The sequence below is a fragment of the Pristis pectinata genome, chromosome 5 (assembly GCF_009764475.1).
Source record: "Pristis pectinata isolate sPriPec2 chromosome 5, sPriPec2.1.pri, whole genome shotgun sequence".
Lineage (NCBI taxonomy): Eukaryota > Metazoa > Chordata > Chondrichthyes > Rhinopristiformes > Pristidae > Pristis > Pristis pectinata.
Window position 1 is genome coordinate 47,333,668 of NC_067409.1, and position 21,221 is coordinate 47,354,888.

At 42.8% G+C, this 21,221-nt stretch overlaps 1 protein-coding gene across 1 annotated transcript in view; it reads left to right on the forward strand.

The window, feature by feature from the left end:
* The window catches only part of cntnap2a (contactin associated protein 2a), a 1,327,865-nt gene extending 1,311,770 nt beyond the window's left edge, over nucleotides 1-16,095 (forward strand). Inside the window, 3 exon segments of the mRNA XM_052015905.1 lie at nucleotides 14,695-14,769; nucleotides 14,772-14,878; nucleotides 14,880-16,095. Of these exon segments, the coding sequence (XP_051871865.1) occupies nucleotides 14,695-14,769; nucleotides 14,772-14,878; nucleotides 14,880-14,894 (197 nt within the window). The 3' untranslated portion in view covers nucleotides 14,895-16,095.
* Nucleotides 16,096-21,221: the final 5,126 nt, after the last annotated feature.

A 21,221-nucleotide genomic window follows, 5' to 3' on the forward strand; every position in this document is an offset into this window, starting at 1 on the left:
AAGTGGTATGAACAGGAATTGTTATAAGCTGAATAATTTTGAATAAGCTCAAGTCTATGCAGAATGGATCTCTACTTCCAGCCAGTAGACTTCTGGTATAATTGAGACTAGAAAAAACAAAGGGGTACATTGGATATTCAGCAGCAAACGAGCTACATTGAGGATGAAGACTGCCAAAACCATGGAGGTGGAAGCAGACAAAAGTGTTGATGGATATAATATATAGAAAGCACTGCTCAAGGTTGTATAAGATAGGATGATTATGAGCAAGGGTTGTCAACATTGTGCTTCAGATATAAAGTTATGGGGACACAAGAAATTCTGCAGATGCTGGAATCTGGAGCAACACACACAAAATGCTGGAAGAACTCAGCAGGTCAGGCAGCTTCTATGGAGAGAAAGTTATGGGTGAGTGTTTGTTCTGGGATTCCAGCAGTTCACAGAAGCGCTCACTGGAGGGATTGCTCTTGGGTAGGTTTCAGTTAATCCAGAGGTCAAGTTGCTGTTGACTGCAGAAACCTGGCCCATTGTGTTTGTTAGGTGGCCCTGGGACAAATAGCATCCTGGAATCAATATTCTCAGCAGGACTCAGTCATTTTATCAATGACTGCATTGGTGCCACCTCTTGTACCTGTGCAGAACTCAACAGTTTCATAAATTTTGCCACTAATTTTCACCCTGCTCTCCAATTCACTTGGACTATCTCCGATACCTGTCTCCTTCCTCGATCTTTCCATGTCCATCTCAGGGGATTCCTTATCCACCAATATCTTCTACAAACCCACCAACGCCCACAGCTACCTCGATAACATCTCCTCCCACCCTGTCTCTTGCAAGGACACTATCCCTTTTTCTTAATTTCTCCGCCTCCGCCAAATCTGCTCCCACGATGAGGCTTGCCACTCCAGGACATCCAAGATGTCCAACTTCTTTTCTAATCGGGGCTTCCACACGACTGTGGTCAAGAGAGCTCGCTCCCGTATCCCTGCCATTTCCCGCACCTCTGCTCTCACCCCCACTCCTCCCAGACCCAACAGGATAGGATCCCCCTTGTCCTCACATTTCATCCCACCAGCCTATGTATCCAACATATCATTCTCCACCACTTCAGCTATCTCCAATGGGACCCCACTACCAAGCAAATCTTCCCCTCCCCACCCCTTTCTGCCTTTCGCAGGGACTGCTCTCTCCATGACTCCCTAGTTCACTCCTCCCCCCACCACCCATCTTGCTCCCACCCCGGGAACTTTCCATTGCCCCCACCATAGGTGCAATACCTGTCCCTACACCACCTCCATCACCTCCATCCAGGGACCCAAACAGTCCTTTCAGGTGAGACAGAGATGTACCTGCACCTCCTTTAATATCATCTACTGCATTCAGTGCTCCAAGTGTGGCCTCCCCTACATTGGTGAGACCAAACGCAGATCAGGTGACCATTCACAGTACACCTGCGCTCTGTCCGTAACTGCGACCTGCATGTCCCCCTTGCCAGTCACTTCAACTCCCCCTCCCACACTATCACTGATATGTCAGTCCTCGGCCTCCTCCACTGCCAGGAGAATTCCAAGCGCAAACTGGAGGAACAGCACCTCATTTTCCATCTTGGAACCTTGCAGCCTAACAGCATGAACAGTGAATTCTCCCACTTTAGGTAATCCCCACACCCCCCCCCCTTCCCCACAACCCCACAACACCCCCCCACCATGCTTCTTCTTTTCTTCCCTCTCTGATCCCTTTTTCTATCCTTTTTTTTCCTCTCTCTCCTTTCCTTTGACCCATCTCCCAGTGGATCTGCTCTCCCCTCCTCCCCCGCACCTGCCTATCACTATCTCTTACCTGCATCTACCCATCACCTCCCTGTGCCCACTCCGCCTCCCCTCTTTTGTCCACCTATCGCTGCTCTGCTTTTCCATCCTATATATTGAGCTTCCCTTTTCCTATCTTCAGTCCTGAAGAAGGGTCCTGACCTCAAACATTGACCTCCTGCTTTTCTCCACAGATGCTGCCTGGCCTGCTGAGTTCCTCCAGCATCATCATGTTTTTCATCTAGATTCCAGCATCTGCAGTACTTTATTTCTCAGTCATTTTATGTTGGATGCCCAGGTTGGGAAAATTATACATGAAAAAGTATGTCTAGTATTGTTGTATTCAATTTCCTTTTTAAATATGAGGTGTCCAAATCAACATGGGATTGTTGGCAATCCTCCCCCTCCTCCCTCCCTCCCTTCCTCCTTCAGCAGTCACAGCAGCGAGCTTAGCCATGCCCCTGACCTCACCAGATGACAAAGATTGGTAATGGTATTGGTTTATTATTGTCACTTGTACCGAAGGTACAATGAAAACCTTGTCTTGCATACCGATCGTATAGGTCAATTCATTACACAGTGCATTGAGGTAGTACAGGGTAAAAACAATAACAGAATATAGAGTAAAGTGTCACAGCTACAGAGGAAGTGCAGTGTAGGTAGACAATAAGGTGCAAGGTCACAACAAAGTAGATTGTGAGGTCAGAGTTCATCTCATCGTATAAGGGAACCGTTCAATAGTCTTATCACTTTGGGATAGAAGCTGTCCTTAACCCTAGTGGTACGTGCCCTCAGGTTCCTGTATCTTCTACCTGATGGGAGAGGAGAGAAGAGAGAATGACCCGGGGTGGGTGGGGTCTTTGATTATGCTGGCTGCTTCACCAAGGCAGCGAGAAGCAGTGTGATCACACATAGGCCTGGCTGTTGGCAAGTGAGGAATTTTCACTGACAGTCCCCGCTAGAAGGGTTGCTCCAACTGAAAGTAAGTTTGAATCTCTCACTGAAGTCAGTGGGGTACAAGCAATGCTGTCTGCTAACTGCAAAACCCTGGCCATTGAATCTTTTCTCACCCAAGACTTGACTTTTTATCGAGAAACAAAGGACTGCATCTGCTGGAATGTAGATGAAAAACACTATGATGCTGGAGGAACACAGAAGGCCAGGCAGCATCCATGGAGAAAAGCAGGCGGTCAATGTTTCGGGTCAGAACCCTTCTTCAGGACTCTTACAGATGGGAAACATCTTAAGAGAAACAGGGCATCCTGTATTGATCTCAGAAAGGACCACCAATTTTCCCTTTAATTATGAGATTATTAGCAATCCCATTCTGTATACTTTAGACACTTGCCAGTCAGAGGAGTATATTAGTGATCAGGGAACAGTTTGTGGCAGGAACGGAAGATGGCCTTGGTCTTCTCAATACTTAGTTGGAAAAAAATTCTCTCAACTAATACTGCATTTTGGATGTCCAATAGGCAGCGCAGGCAGATAAATGCATGTAAGGTAGATAAACTCAAAGCTTCAGTTAACATGTGGGACTACAATATTGTTGCCACCACTGAGACATGATTGAAAAATGGGCAGGACTTCAGAATTTTCTGGAGTACAGAATTTTCAGGTGAGACAGAGGGGGATGTACAGAAGTACATCTGGAGGAACTCAGCAGGTCAGGCAGCATCTATGGAGAGCATGTTATGGGTGAGTACAGAATTTTCAAGTGAGGCAGAGGGGGATGTAAAATCGGAGGTGGCATTGTACTGTTGGTTGAGGAATGCATTACCACAGTATAGAGGGAGGATATCCCAGAAGGCTCCTCAAATGAGGCTAAACAGTTAGAGATAAGGAACAAAAAGGGTGTTGTCACTTTGTTGGAGATGTATTATCAACCTCCTAGCAGACAACAAGTGATAAAGGAACAGAATTCTAGTTCCAACTGCCATTCACCTCTCCCCTAATGATTCCCATTCTTAACCTCCTTCGTTTATCAGAGTACAGCACTGATAGCCCATTGTGTTCCTGCTTATCTCCCTCCAGCAGCTGTCTCCAATCTTCACACTCCTCACCCCACACCTTGCTCTATCTGCCTCTATATTTTTTCTTCTCTCTTTCTCTTTCTCTTTGTCCACCTCCATCTATCATTCACCTGCCAGTGTCTCCCAGCTTCACCCCTGCTCCCCTTTCCCAATTGGCACTCCCTGCCTGTCATCTTACACCCCTCCTCAGTCCACTAATCACCTTAGACATTTTTCTCACCACATCTCCTTCCCCTCCTTACACTGGCCATCCTCACTTCTCCACACTCAGTCCTGATCAGGGTTTCGAGCTGAAACATCAAACTGTTTCTTTCCCCCCACAGATGCTGCTCAGTCCTCTGATTTCCTCCAGCAGATAGTGTGTTGCTCCAGATTCAGAATATGCATCTCTTGTGTCTCCACAGAGGAACAGATACGTAGGTATTAGCAGAGTGGTGTAATAAAAATAGGATTATAGTACCAGGAGAATTCGATTTTCCAAATACTAACTGGAATTGCCTCTGCATAAAAGGCTCAGAGAGGGTGGAAGTTTTGAGGTGTGCCCAGTTTGATACAGTATATAGATAGACCAACAAGGGAAGGATCATTACTGGTCCTTATCTTGGGGAATGTAGCTGATCAAATGGAGGAGCATTTTGGAAGCAGTGATCATAACTCTGTATATTTCATAGTGGTTATGAAATAGATAGGGGTGAACCAGTAATGAAGATCTTAAACTGGGGGAATGCCAATTTCATTAAAATAAGACAAGACCTGGCAAAGGTAAACTGGGAGCATCTACTTACAGGTAAATCACAGTGGGAAGTATTCAAAGGAGAGTTCAGGGCAAGCATTTACTTGTAAGCCAGGGTAACAAGTACATGGGTAACAAGTCAATGTCGAGAGATATTGAGAGCTGAATGGAGAGAAAATAGTAAGCATATGACACATTTAGGGGATTAGAGACTGGGGGAGGGGTGCCTGTGAAGAGTATATGAAGTGTGGGGAGGCTCTTGAAAAGGAAATTGGAAGAGCTCCCCACGCAACATGATATCTCAAGCAAAGTGCATTCTTCAGGACACAGTATGTTCCTTTTTCAATTACCACAATTCTTTAATTTACCAGGTGATGAACAAGATAAGTCATGATCTTATGACTTCTAAGCCTCTGTCCATTTCTGTGATATTTCTCTAATCATTTCTTGTTGTGAACAGAGAGAAATATTCTTCACGTGTTTAGTTTAATATAAACCAGGGAAAGAGTAGGTGCTCGTTAGGGACAACAGGGGGAATCTGTGTGTAGAGCCAGAAGGTATAGGTGAGATCCTAAATGCATACTTCACATTGGTATTCGCAAAAGAAACAGACTTTGCTGTTGGAGGATCCAGCGAAAGGGAAGGTGAAAGTCTCCATCAATAAAGAAGAGGTACTCAATGTCTTGGTGGGCTTTAAGGTGGATTAATTCCCAAGGCCAATGAGATTTGTCCCAGGCTACTAAGGGATCGATGGGAAGAGATTGCTGGAGCTCTGGCTCAGATTTTTAAATTTTCATTGGCCACGTGAGATACCGGATAACTGGAGGACAGCAAATGTGGTCTCCTTTTCAAGAAAGACAGCAGGGAAAGGCCTGGTAATTACAGCCCTATGAGCCTAACGTTAATAGTATGGAAGTTATGGGAAAAAATTCTGCAGGACAGGGTTAGTAGTCACTTGAAAAGGCAGGCACTAATTAGAGACAGCCAGAGAAACAAAGGACTGCAGATACTGGAATCTAGATGAAAAACACGATGATGCTGGATGAACTCAGCAGACCAGGCAGCATCCGTGGAGAAAAGCAGGCAGTCAACATTTCGGGTCAGGACCCTTCTTCAGGACTGAAGATAGGAAAAGGGGAAGCCCAATACATAGGAGGGAAAAGCAGAACAGTGATAGGTGGACAAAAGAGGGGAGGCGGGATGGGCACAGGGTGGTGATAGGTAGATGCAGGTCAGAGATAGTGATAGGCAGGTGTTGGGGAGGAGGGGAGAGCAGATCCACTGGGGGATGGGTCAAAGGTAAAAAACAATGAAAAAAAGGCTAGGAAAGGAAAGAAGAGAAGAAGAATGGTGGGGGGGTGGGCGTTTGTGGGGGGGGGGGGGGGGCACGAGGATTACCTAAGTGGGAGAATTCAATATACGTGCCGTTAGGCTGCAAGTTCCAAGATGGAAAATGAGGTGCTGTTCCTCCAGTTTGCGCCTGGAATTCTCCTGGCAGTGAGGAAGCCAAGGACTGACATATCACTGATACTGTAGGAGGGGTAGTTGAAGTGACCATATGAGTGATAGTGTGGGAGGGGGACATATCAGTGATAGTGTGGATCTGCTCCTCCCCTCCTCCCACCCACAACCTGCCTATCGCTATCTCTTACCTGCATCTACCTATCACCACCTGTCCCCACCCCGCCTCCCCTCTTTTGTCCACCTATCACTGTTCCTGCTTTTCCCTCCTATGTATTGGCCTTCCCCTTTTCCTATCTTCAGTCCTGAAGAAGGGTCCTGACCCGAACATTGACCATCTGTTTTTCTCCACAGATACTGCCTGGCCTGCTGTGTTCCTCCAGCATCATTGTGTTTTTCATCAGAGACAGCCAGCATGGCTTGTCAAGGGCAGATTCGGTCTGACCAATCTGAGTCTACCAACTAGACAAGAAGCAAGACGTCAGAGGCAGCAAATGACTTGAGAGGGATGATGATGAGATCGAGCTAGGAGTATTGGGTGTACCTGTGGAAGCTAAATGTTTTGGATTATGCCACTGGGTAGTAGAATGTAGTTGGTAAAAAGTGGGCCAGCTGGCCAAGAGCAGATTGTTTTGGGAATCTGGAAGCAGCAATGCAGGAGGTGAAGGGAAAGTCATTGCAAGACCACGAACTTGATAGAGAGGAACAGATCAAGACATCGATTGGTCAGCACTCTTAACTACTTCTACTGAAGCTAATCATATCTGGACAACCTCACTGCCCTGCTGCCATTAGATTAAGTAATTTTATTGCTCCTCCTAATTACCCATGCAACATATGCTATCTCAGACATGTGCATTCCCCAGGACGCAGTATGTTCCTTTTCAATTACCACAATTCTTTAATTTTCCAGGTGATGAACAAGATAAGTCATGATCTTGTGAATTACTAAGCCTCTTTCCATTTCTGTGATATGCTGTCCTGTTGTGAATAGAGAGGAATATTCTTACATGCTTAATTAATATAAACACTGAAGAAGTTGTAGTGATAAACAAAAACTGCTGAAAAATCACAACAGGCTTTTCAGGAACTGTTTCCTTGCTACATATTTCAGAATTGAAGACTAAAAAGTAATCAGATCTGAAATTTTATATAAAACTTTGGTTAGGCTGCACTTGAAGTACTGTGCCCAATTCTGGTCACCCCACTACAGAAAAGATGTGGAGACTCTGGAAAGAGTGCAGAAGAGGTTTAGAAGGTGCTGCCTGGATTAGAGGGTATGAGCTATAAGCAGAGGTTTGGACAAACTTGGATTGTTTTCTCTGGAGAGTCAGTGGCTGAGGGAGACCTAATAGAAGTTTATAAGATTATAAGAGGCATAGATAGAATGGATAGTCAGAATCTTCTTCCAAGGGTAGAAATGTCAGTAGTAGAGGACATTTATTTAAGGTGAGCGAGGGAAAGGAGATGTATGGGGCAAGTTTTTTTACACAGAGAGTGGTAGGTGCCTGGAACAGGTTGCTGGGGGAGTGGTGGAAGCAGGTACAATAGTAGTGTTTGAGAAGTTGATAGATAGATGAATATGCAGGGAATGGAGGGATCTGGATCATGTACAGGCAAAAGAGAATTAGTTAATTCAGCATCATGTTCGGTGCAGACATTATGGGCTGAAGGGCCTGCTCCTGTGCTGTATTGTTCTATGTTCTATCTTTTCATGCAGGATGCAGCAACATAAAGAGGAGCTAACGTGTAGCTTTTATAAGGCTGTAAGTACTTCTGTTCCCAATTTGAGCCTTAGAAAAAGAATGCCAAAGTCAAAGTTGAGTTTCTTGTCATATACACAGGTACATCTGTGCACAGGTGCAATAAAAAGCTTACATGCAGCAGCATCCACAGGCACATAGCGTCATATAAGCAGAATTCACAGGGAAAACGTAAATTAAACATAAATTGTACACAATTTTCACAAGAAAAAAACAACCAAACTCCATTTCCGTGCAAAGTGATCAGAGTGGCCATAGTGTCGCTAAAATGTATTGGTGATCAGGTTTACCAGTTCTTTCAAGAACTGAGGCTGTGGGAGTGTGCTGGACACATACCAAACAACCCTTATTACTTAGCACCCGATGAAGCAGTTATGAAACAAACTGCTACGGCTTGAATTGTGTGTGCAGAATACATCACTTTTTGGTAATCAAGGTTTTTGAAGGGGCAGCATGCCTGATGTTGCTGACAGAAAAAGTTTGAGAGTAACTGCCTCTGGCACTACCCTGTGTGGTGTAGGTTAGCTGCAGGACAGTGTGCAGCAGATGGTAGATCTGCAAAGGGCTTCATGCTGACTTCCAGCCTGTGAAAACATTTCCTAATGCTGCCTGCAGACATGATTGGCATTAGGGCAGATACAGGCGTTTTCTTATCTCAACCATGAAATATTGCATTTACAGAGCAATCAAATCAAATGCAACCATTGTGATTATCTTCACAACTGCCAACATCTGCATTTTTTGAAATTCTGTATATGTATCACATACTGTATACTTAACAGTGACGAGGCGGGTTAATTTGAGGCTACAGATTATTGGATTTTCTGCTCTGATTTACTATTTATGAATTTTAAAAGAGCAATTAATAAATTTCTGTCAGAAGTAGGAATCCAAAGTATAGTATCTTGCATGTGAAAGCCAGTAATGTTATATATTTCAAATAAAAAATAATACAAATACATCAAAGGCAACAGTCATTGCAGCCATGTTAACATATACTTCATATGCTATGCATGCAGCATGGCATCATTTAACAACTGCAGACTTGGGCACCTTAAATTACATAGTAAAGCTTTAAAATCTAATTTACAGCCCTGAAAACATCCTCTAAAATATTTATTGTGACGTTGCAACAATCCCAATCAACCTATAACTAAGACAATTGCCGTGTTAATGGTACCATTTTGTTAAATATTTTTCATTTATTAATAAAAATGTAGTGCAACTTTCTTAATTGAATTTGAATATGAGAGTAAATTACATTCCTTGTTCACTTCAACGATCAGTGAACAAGAGCCCAATATCACTAGCACTACATCATCAAAATGAATTTTTGCACGCTGTGTTTTACTGCCAGTTAAACACAGTTCAGTGTAGAAAGAGCACCACCACAGGCTGAAGAAGAAGGTGCAGCAGGAACAGAATACCAAGCAGAAATTTGTCTTCAGTCTCCAGTCTAAAACACCCCCATGTAGTTATGCAGGACAGAGAACAGTACAGCACAGGAGCAGGCCTTTGGCCTACAATTTTATGCCGAATTAATTAAACTCATAGTTAAATGCTGAACTAAACTAATCTCTCTGCCATTAAAGACAGCAATCATTTTAGAGCCTAAGAAGAACAAGGTGAACTGCCTCACTAACTATCGCCTGGTAGCACTCACATATACTGTGATGAAGTGCTTCGAGAGGTTGGTTATGGCTAGAATTAATTCCTGCCTGAGCAAGACCTGGACCCACTGCAATTCGCCTACCACCACAACAGGTCTACAGCAGACACAATCTCACTGGCTCTCCACTCTGGAGCACCTAGACAACCGCAAAACAAAAGTCAGGCTACTGCTTATATATTACACCTCGGCGTTCAACACCATCATTCCCTCAGTACTAATAACCAAGCTTCAAAACCTGGGCCTCTATAACTCCCTCCACAACTGGATTCTCAGCTTCCTCATAGGGAGACCACAGTCAGTGCAGATCGGCAATAAACATTTCCTCCTTGCTGACTAACAACAACAGTCACACCTCAAGGATACGTGCTTAGTCCACTGCTCTACTCTCTCTTCACTCATGACTGAGTGGCTAAGTACAGCTCAACACCATCTATAAATTCGCTGATGACACTGTTTTGGTATTGGAATTGGATTGGTTTATTATCATCACTTGTACCGAGGTACAGTAAAAACTTGTGTTGCATACTGTTCATACAGATCAATGCACACAATGCACCACAGTGCATTGAGGTAAGCACAAGATAAAACAACGCAGAATGCAAAGTGAAGTGTCACAGAGAAAGTCAGCTAGAGAGAAGGTGCAGTGCAGGTAGACAATAAAATGCAAAGTCATAACGAGGTCGATTGTGAGGTCAAGAGTCCAACTTATCGTACTAAAGGAACCATTCAATATTCTTAGAACAACAGGATAGAAACTGTCCTTGAAGCCTGGTGGTACATGCTTTCGGGCTTTTGTATCTTCTACCTGATGGGAGAGGGGAGAAGACAGAATGTTCTGGGTGGGTGGTGTCTTTGATTATGCTGGCTGCTTTATCGAGGCAGCAAGAAGCATAGACAGAGTTCATGGTGGGGATGGTCTGTGTCCGTGATTGTGCTGAGCTGTGTCCACAACTCTCTGCAGTTTCTTGCGGTCACGGGCAGATCAGCTGGCCATACCAAAGCCGTGATGCATCCAGATAGGATGCTTTCTATGGTGCATCAATAAAAGTTGGTGAGTGTCAAAGGGAACATGCCAAATTACTTCAGCCTCCTGAGGGAAGTAGGGGCGCTGATGAGGCTTTCTTGGCTGTGGCATCTACGTGGTTGGACCATGGACAGTCTATTGATGATGTTTACTCCTAGGACTTGAGGCTCTCAACCATCTTAACCTCAGCACTGTTGATGTTGACAGGAGCAATGTGCACTGCCCCTCTTTCTGAAGTCAATGACCATCTCTTCTGTTTTCCTGACATTGAGGAAAAGGTTGTTGTCATGACACCATGTTACTAAGCTCTCTATCTCCTTCCTGTACTCTGATTCATCATTATTTGAGATATGGCCTACAACGGTGGTATCATCTGCAAACTTCTGGATGGAGTTAGAACAGAATCTGGCCACACAATCGCGAGTGTGTTGGGATTAGAGTAGGGGGCTGAGGACGCAGCCTTGTGGGGCACGAGTGTTGAGAATAATCGTGGAGGAGGTGTTGCTGCCTATCTTTACTGATTGCGGCCTGTTGTCAGAAAGTCAAGGATCCAATTGCAGAGGGAGGTGTGAGTCCCAGGTCTTGGAGTTTGGTGATGAGTTTGCTTAGGAATTATAGTATTGAAGGTGGAGCCGTGGTCAATAAACAATAGTCTAATGTAGGTGTCTTTACTATCCAGACGCACCAGAGAGGAGTGTAGGGCCAAGGAGACAGGCATTGCACGTAGAACCTGTTTCAACAGCAGGCAAGTTGTTAGTGGGTTGAGGTTTTTCTGAGAGTCTGGGAGTTAATGCGTGCCATGACCAGCTTCTCGAAGCACTTCATGATGTTCGATGTCAGAGCCACCTGTCGGTAGTCATTTAAGGCATCATTACCTTGTTTTTCTAGGTACCAGGATGATAGTGGTCTTCTTAAGCAGGTGGGACCTCAGATTGAAGCAGGGAGAGGTTAAAATGTCTGCAAAATACCCCCAGCCAGCTGATCTGCACAGGATCTGTGGACGCGGCCAGGGACACCATCTGGGGCCAGATGCTTCCTGCAGGTTCCACTCTCCAGAAGACTGAATCTTACGACCTCAGTGGTGACCATAGGTTCAGGTAGAATCTCAGATGGCGATGAGGAGCCTCACAGGAGTCAGATAGATCAGCTGGTTGAGTGGTGTCGCAACAACAACCTCACACTCAACATCAGCAAGACTAAGAAACTGATTGTGAACTTCAGGAAGGGGAAGTTGGGAGAACACACATCAGTCCTCATCTGAGGGGTCAGCGGTGGAAAGGGTGAGCAGCTTCAAGTTTCTGGGCGTCAACATCTCAGAGGATCTATCCTGTGCCCAACACATCGATGCAATCATGAAGAAGGCACGCCAGCGGCTCTACTTCGTTAGGAGTTTGAGGAGTTTTGGTATGTCACCAAAGACTCTTGCAAATTTCTATAGATGTACGGTGGAGAGCATTCTGACTGGTTGTATCACTGCCTGGTTTGGAGGCCTCAATGCACAGGATCGCAAGAGGCTGCAGAGAGGGTTGTAGACTTAGCCAGCTCCATCATAGGGCACAACCGGACCCCACCATCAAGGACATCTTCAAGAGGCGGTGCCTCAAGAAAGCAGCATCCATCACTAAGGACCCTCACCATCCGAAACATGCCCTCTTCTCATCACTACCATCGGGGAGGAGGTACAAGAGCTGAAGACCCAAACTCAATGATTCAGGAACAGCTTTCTTCCCCTCCGCCATCAGATTCTGAACAATCCATGAACCCCTGAACATGACCTCATTATTCCTTTTTTGTACTATTAATTTATTTCTGTAATATATAGATTTTTTACGTCTTTGCCCTGTACTGTTGCCCGCAAAACCAACAAATTTCACGTCATATGTCAGTGATAATAAAATCTGATTCTGATTCTGATTCTTCCTACACATTGTCCATATCCCTGCATACTCTGCACATTCATGTGCCTATCTAAGAGCCTCTAAACGCCCCTAAATATTGTGCCTCCGCTACCGCCCCTGGCAGCACATTCCAGGCACTCACCACTCCCTGTGTAAAAAGCTTGCCCCACACATCTACTTTGAACTTACCCCCTTTCACCTTAAGTGCATGCCCTCTAGTATAAGACATTTTGACCCTGGGAAAAAGATACTGGCTGTCTACTCTATGTATTCCTCTCATAATCTTATAAACTTCTATCAGGTCTCCCCTCAGCTTCTGCCACTCCAGAGAAAGCACCCAAGTTTGTACAACTCTCCTTATAAACACATGCCCTCTAATCCAGGCAGCATCCTGGTAAACCTCTTCTGCACCCTCTCCAAAGCCTCCACATTCTTCCTATAATAGGGTGACCAGAACTGAATGGCAATACTCCAGATGCGGGCCTAACTAGAGTTGATAAAGCTGCAACTAAACTTCCTAACTCTTGAACTCAGTGTCCTCGACTAATAAAGGCAAGCATGCCATACGCCTTCTTTACCACCCTATCAACCTGAGCAGCCACCTTTAGGAAGCTATGGACAGACCCCAAGATCCCTCCGTACATCAACACTGTTAAGGGTCCTGCCATTAACAGTATACTGTCCTTTACATTTGATCTCCCAAACTGCAACACATTTGCATCTGTATATTGTAGTCTTCTTCCAGAATTCAACTCCCTTGAAGTCAATGGAATAGCTTATTGAAAGCATCTAGCACAAGTGGCCAGGAATGAATTTCTGTACCATCTTATTTCTATTGGTAAAAAAAAGTCTTCTCAGCAGAAAAAAACTCTTTTTGTTTCAAATATGCCTCAGTTGTAAAAATAGTTTGCGGTTATTTTTATGTGAATGTTTTATTTTCGTTTCCCTCTATGGTATCAAAGCAGCAAAACAACTATTTTCCAGTGCTCTGCCATTGTGAAGAACAAGCTGAGAACAGAAGCAGTATCTTTCTCTTTTTTCCTTCATTCCTAAAGCAAGTCATCTTGATAGTCTGACCTGAAATAGATACCTTGACAGCTGAAAAATTGTAGATTTATACCTGTTTATCCCCAGATAGTAATATGATGTAATAGTATGCAAATACATGTTATTGCCATGCTGCCACAGTGTACAAAGTGTTCTTTGTTCAGTAAACACATTTTTATTCAACTAATGAATGCAAGAAAAAAATCTTTTAAAGGATTAAGAAAAACTATAATGAAAAAAGTGTGATTCCAGTGAATAGCTTTCCCTTAATAGCCTCCAAGCAGTAAAATAACAAGTGTGCCCTTTACAAAATACGCTGTAACATTTCACAAAGATTTCTTTTGACAACATCACCCAAGTCCACAGCCACTACTGTCTAGATGGATATGGGCAGCAGGAATTTGAGAACATCACTACCTCTAAGTTGCACTCTAAGTCACATACCATCTGGACTTGGAATTATATTGGTGCCCTTTCATTATCAGTTGGGCAAAATCCTACTAACAACACACTGGAGTACATTCAGTGCAAGGTCTTTAAAAATTAAAGAAGGTGAACTTCTCAGTTCAGTTAAGGATAGTCTCTGAGTATTGGACTACCAAGTACTGACGACATCTTCTGCGGTGCAAATTAGCTCTTGATATGATATATAGTGCGTTTCACATGCATACTTATTTAATGAACATCTATTACTATTCCTTAGAAAGCTTCGCAGATATTTTCTTCCACTAAGATGTGTAATGCTGGCATGAATTTATCAGACCCAGCTAACTTTATTGCAGCTTTTACAGGCAGTGCATGCACTTTAGATCTCTTGCAAGGAATGCTGAATTGCACAAACTCCACCAGATTGGGCATGTTTTCTTCTAATCTGGAATGGTTATTCTGTTGGGTTAGCAGTTCCCTCCATGTGCAATTTCTCTATTATGTTGAAGTCCCGTGTTTTCAACCATGTTGCCCATCATTTTGGGTGATATACATTCACCAAAAGTACAGTTAAGGATGTGAAACACTACTTGATAGCAACACCCTTACCCTGTGGTGATTCAATGTGCAACTTGATAGCACTTGCTGTCAGGTATCACAACTAAATAATGGCTTTTTGGGCAGGGGATTGCGAGACAGCCTGAGATTGTGGAGCCAGATTTTTGCCATGGAGTCTTAGCTCTTCAGAAAAGGATGAAGGAAAAATTTCTAAAACATTCTGTTTTGATCTCATAAGCTCTTAATTAATGGTGTGTTTCTTTTCTGTTAGGTATTATTGCAGTTGTAATCTTCACCATCCTTTGCACATTGGTCTTCTTGATCCGTTATATGTTTCGCCACAAAGGACCTACCATACCAACGAGGCCAAGGGGGCTGAGTCTGCTGAAAATGCCGATGCAGCTATCATAAACAATGATCCTAACTTCACAGAAACCATTGACGAGAGTAAAAAGGGAATGGTTCATCTAGGATGACTTTGGGAAGGTTTTCTTCTTGTGTATTTTGGCAATTCAGGAAAGATCAGCACAAATGAACCAAAATGAAATACAGGAAAAAAAAACAAACAGAAAATAAAATTTAAAATAAACCTAAATATATGATTCTATGGATTGCCACCAGTTTTGACAGCAATTTTCCCCGAGTATGTGAATACTAATCAGAATACATTTACACTTCAGAACAAAAAGCTGATAGTATAGATGATTACACATATGCCAAATACCCATTGTAAATATGTTTTATGTAGATCATACAAGTATACAGTTTGTTTTTGTTGCTGAAGAAGCTTATGAAGTTGCTGTATTTTACAAAGAAAACAGGTAAATCATCATTGCCAGAGTTTGTGAAAAGAATGATTTGGCATGCTGTGGTTAAAACAACTTGCTTCTTTTTTAAAAAAAATTTACCATTTTAAGCTGGTTGCATATTTCGTATCTTTTTCAATTATTGTTTAGTTGTTAAAAAAAGGCTTGTTTTTGTAGAGGTACTTGACAGATAAGAAATAAATAAAATGGTCACAGAGATTTACATTTGGACCTAACTTTTGTGTGTATATGGGGGAGAAATGGTGACCAGAGTGCATGATGAGAGCTACCAGAGTTCTCTCCTCACCCACGGTGCCCACGGCAACCGACAAGGTACTGAGATGTACACAGCAAATAATGTTAACTTTTCATTTGTATTGCCTAATGATTTCTGTCCTTAACCTGTTGTCACTGTATATATTTTTTTATTATATTTTATAAATGTTCATTATCTTGTCCATTTCTAGCCTTTATGGTAAAACTTTGTGCAGTGCCAGTAAACATTGTTTCTGCTATTAAGAAATCGCTGCATTGGCAGGGAGAAAGTCGCTGCTACAAACTAGTCCAATGAGGTAGAGCAGAATTTTATTTTGCATGTTTAGGGACTCCAGAATATTTACATTGTGAAAGCTCCGAAGTTACCTGTATTTGCCTTTGGACTGATGGGGGACGTGATCCATTGTATTCTAATTAAAAACCACACTCTTACACATGGTGTTTTCTGTTCAGGAATTTAGGATAGTTTATAAATTTTTAAATTTCCAAATTGTGTCATGCCTTATTTAAAGTATGTACTGTAGTTTGGTTAAAAGAAAAGGGTGGGTGGGAGGAAAAGAACAATATTAAAGCGCCTTGCTGTAAATGTTTGTCTTTGTTGCTTTTGATAATCTTTTTAATGAATTACACCTATCAAAGATGAAATATTCTGTATAAAATGCAAGTTAATTTGATATTACTCTCTGACTTAGTTCAGGAGGCGGTTCTGAAATCACTCCAGACTTTGGATGCAGTGTGTTGTGCTGTGTCATAACTTTATATCATTACCTGAATCACACTTTAGTGTGTATCTACTTAGTGACCAAGACAAAACAGTACTTGACTAAATGAAGGGACAACTGTCCCAATTGTGGTTTGTTTTCTCCCTGGTATTTATTTGGATGAGTATATCTAGTGGATTTCCCCGTTAGGATGGCTTCTGAGCTGGGGCTAAATCCATCATACAAAAGTTCAAGTTGCACAAGATTAGAGGTAGAGTGACCCAACTGTTTTCGAATGTTTCATATTTTATTAGCTAGAATGACCATAAAATAAGACCTTCAGAACTACCAAAACTCTCTCACTAGTCATAGAGTGATAAATATAGCACAGAAACGTGCCTGTGAGCCCAAGTCCACACCAATCATCAGCCACTCATTTACACTAATCCCAGAATCAGAATCAGGTTATTATCATTGACATTTGTCATGAAATTTGTTGTTTTGTGGGCAGCAGTACAGTGGCAAGACAAAAAGCATAAAAATTTACTGTAAATTACAAAAATAAATAAATAGTGCAAAAGAGGAATAAACAAAGTTTGTGTTCATGGGTTCATGGACCATTCAGAAATCTGATGGCGGAGGGAGCAATCTGTTCCTGAAACGTTGAGTGTGGGTCTTCTCCCTGAGTGGTGGTAACATGAAGAGGGCATGTCCCGGGTGGTGAAGGTCCTTAATGATGGATGCCCGCCTTCTTGAGGGACCACCTCTTTCTTCCCGCATCCCCATCAACTCCCCCTGCCCCCCCCAACCGATTCTACCGCTCACTAGCGGTAATTTTACAGCAGCCCAATTAACCTACTGACCTGCACGTCTGTGGGATGTGGGAGGAACCAGAGCGGTCAGAGGCAGAACATGGCAAACTCCACACAGGGAAGACTGAGGTCAGGATGGAACCCCAAGCCTTTGATTCTGTGAGGCAGCAGCCCTGCTAACTATGCCACTGCGCTACTCTCGCCCAAAGTCACCCGGTAATTCAGTGTGGTCTTTTGCACCCCATTAATGTACATCTCTGTCAAAGAATTGTAGTAGAGGATGAACTATAATACACCTGGGCAACATTTATTACATCACGTTTATCAATGAAGCCTTGTTTTCAGTGGCACAAAGTACATTACAAATCAGGAGTAGGCTACTCAGCAATTCAAGCCTGTTCTGCCATTTAATTAGACGGTGGATATGATTGTAACTTCAAATCCAAATTCACATCTAGCAACAGTAACTTTTCACCCCCCCCATTATCAAATATCCTCTACCCTCACCTCTAAAGTACTCAAAGCCTCTACTTCCATGACTTCTTTGAGGAAGAGAGTTACAAACACTCACGCTACTTCTGAAAGAAAAAGAATCACCTTTTTAAAATAGTGACCCTGAGTTCTAGATTCTCCCACAAGAAGAAATACTGTATTCCACACCCAACCAATCAAGAACCCCCAGGATCCTGCATGTTTCAATTAAGTCCATCTCACTCTTTCTAAACTCGATAGATGAAAATCTCGTGTGTCCAACCTTTCTTCATAAGACAACCAGCCCATTCCAGTATCAGTCCAGTAAATCTTCTCGAAACTGATTCCAACACATTGACATCCTTAAATGAGGAGGACCAATACTGTACACAGTACTCCAGATGTAGTCTTACCAATGTCTATATAATTGAAGCATTATCTCCCTACTTTTTCATTCATTTCCCCTAGTAATAAATAATAACATTTTGCTAGCTTCACTAATTACTTACACATTAGCCTTTTGCAAAACATGCATTGATACGGCCAAATCCCTCTTCATTTCGGAGCTCTGCAATCGTTCATTGTTCAGATGGTTTTTCTGCCAAAAAGGGCAATGTCACATTTTCCAACATTGTGCCCCATTTGCCAGATTTTTGTCCTCTCACTTCACCTACCTATATCCCTCTGTACCCTCCTTAAATCCTCTTCACAATTTACCTTCTTATCTTTCCTTGTCATCAGTAAATTTACCAGCCAGACAGATCTTCGGTACCTTAAACTAAATTATTCACATAAATTATAAAAAGTTGAGGCCTCAGCACCAATTCCTCATTGCATCTTCCCAACCTGAGTAAAAATGACAGCAGCAGCTACATGCACCTTGTCCTTTATAAATTTAACAGCCAATATTAACAGTATGTCATGTTAATATGTATTATAATTTACATTGAATTCTAAAGAGCAGACAGTCAACCTATTGCGCCTCAGTATCTTCATACTCTGCCTCTCTAAGATGCCTATTTTATAACCTATCAGTGACCCTAAGAGCTAAAATCCAGGTATGTGCTTTGCTTGCGGGACTAAAGTGGCAGTCTCCTAATAGGTTGCTGCAGGAAGGGAACTACTGCAGGTTCATTACTCCTGGGCAACCTGGCTCATTTTCCATTGCAGTGTCCTCCCTGAAGGAAACCCGGAGACCTGGCGTGCACTGCTGTGCTGACTGGAACAATATCAGTCTTGTAGATTTCATCCAGCCTTTGCCTCTCCAGTAGTCCTTGGATTTGTGCTTTGCTGTTTAGTGGGATGGCTGGCAACTATAACTCTTGAGGGACCGTGTCACAATCACACAGATATAAAAGAAGCTACTCAGGGTTGGCCATTCTCACCTACTACCAAGTTGGAGATATTGATTGATTGATTGTTCTTTGTTATTTATTACATGCAGTTCTGCCATAAACTCTAAAAAAGGTTTCTGAAATATTTCTGCAAAGGGACGTCTAAATTTGAGAGTTGCATCTGTCTGTTGATCCAAATTGAATATTATATGTCGATACTATGTATTTTGAAAATTTTCTTTGTGTAAGTGACCATAACCTACCATGAAACCATAGACAGCCTTCAATATAAAGTGACACATCTTGTCATCATTCCTCCAGTTCTATCAATCAGTTTGTGCCACATACCAACCAATAACTAATTGTCCAGCAACAAACAATTAAAGCAAGGTGGGGGGAGGGGAGTGTGAAGGTGGGAGACAGCTGCTGGAGCGAAATAAGCAGGAACACAAGGATACCAGTGCTGGATTCTGATATGTAAAGGAGGTGAGAATGGGATCCGTTAGGGGAGAGGCGAATGGCAATTGGAACCAGAATCAGATTGGGGTAGTGGGGGTAGTGGAGGTAGGAGGGGAGGTAGGAGTGGAGGTAGGAAGGGGAGGGCAGGGAGGGCAGGCAGAGGACAGAACCTGTGTGGTGAACTGTGTGTGTGTCGTGGGTGGATGGAAAGAGGAGGGGGAGGGAGACGAAGAAGGGTGAAGGGGAAAGGGGAAAAAAAAAGGGTTACCTAAAATTGGAAAACTCAATATTCATGCCAATTGGGTTGTAGACTACCCAGCGGAATATGGAGGTGTTTGTTCTTCCAGTTTGCGTTGGGCTTCATCCTGGAAGTAGAGAAGGCCAGGGATGGACAGGTTAGTGTGGGAAAGGGAATTGAAATGGAGTGCAACTGGGAGCTCAGGATGGCCATTGTAGACTGAAAGTAAGTGCTCCTATGAAAATGGTCGCCCAGTCCGTGCTTCGTATCACCAATGTAGAGGAGGGCCACATTGAGAGCACTGAATACAGTAGACGAGGTTGGAGGAGATGCATGTGAACCTTTGCCTCACCTGGAAGGACTGTTTAGGTCCGTGGATGGTGGTGAGGGAAGAGGTACAAGGACAAGGGATGAGTGGGGAGGGATGAATGGACCAGGGAGTCACGGAGGGAGTGGTCCCTGCAGAGGATGGGTGTATTAAGGCAGAAATTGATAGGTTCTTGATTGGTAAGGGGGTTAAGGGTTGTGAGGAGAAGGTGGGAGAATGCCCACTACTCCACCTGCCATCTCTCTGCCCAATTTTCCAAACTAATCTATACCCTGCTGTATCCTTTTACAATCTTATTCACAACCCCACCAATCTTCATGTCATCTGCAAACATACTGATCAGAACACCAAGGTTTTCATCCAAATTTTTTATATATATAAAAAACAACAGAGGTCTCAGCACTGATCCTTGTAGAGCACTACTGGTCATAGACTTCCATTCAGAAAAATGCCCTTCTATTTCTATGACCCCCTACCCTCTGACTTCTATGACCAAGCCAATTTTGCATCCAATTTACCAACTCACCGTGGATGCCATATGACTTAATCCCTGGACCAGGCTACCATGAAGGACCTTGTTAAATGCTAAGGTAAGTATTAATTAATATGTTTATTAGGTGTTCGCATTTTAATTTTGAATTTAGTTTTTATAAAAACTAATAATTTTAATAGGTGTTAATTATCTTTCAGTGACGGAAACATTCATAGTTTTTGACATCTGGCCAATCTAAGAGATGTCACGTAGCCAGTTGTTAAGGTTCTTCAGCTTTTGTGTAGATGAAGCTTGTTTTGGTTCTTCACGTGATCGCATTTCATTAAGAAAAGCCCATTTGCTGCATAGGGTCTTGCCACAAAGTTTGATGCCTTTTCCAGACTGTTGTTTCCAACTGGAGGAACTACAGTTAAATCAACACTTTGTTCAATGGCTAGCAGGCAGTGTAGTTAGATCACTACAGACTGCAAATTCTAGGCCATTGGCTTGAAAATTTCAGTTTTCAACAGTTTAAAAATGGTTTGCCCTTTAAACCTACTGAATTCCAGAGAATTGAACGCTAGTTTTGTGATCCTGATATTTACCTTTGGATTTATAATTTAACTTTTGGAGTCCAGATTTATTCTATGCTCCATTCCCTCCATAACCAATATATCAATCCTAAATTGTCTGCCCAGAGCTGCTCACTTTTCTCCAGGAATATTCTAAGATGGGTTTTTCTACACCTGTTGCATAATGTCTACAACTGTCCAATCTGAAATGTAAAGGTCACCATTGCATTAGTCTATTTGGCTATCGTTTGCATCCCCATCTATGACATCTTAACGATCTATGGACATAGTTATTCACCATTTGGAAAGTGCAGTTATATCCTTTTAGT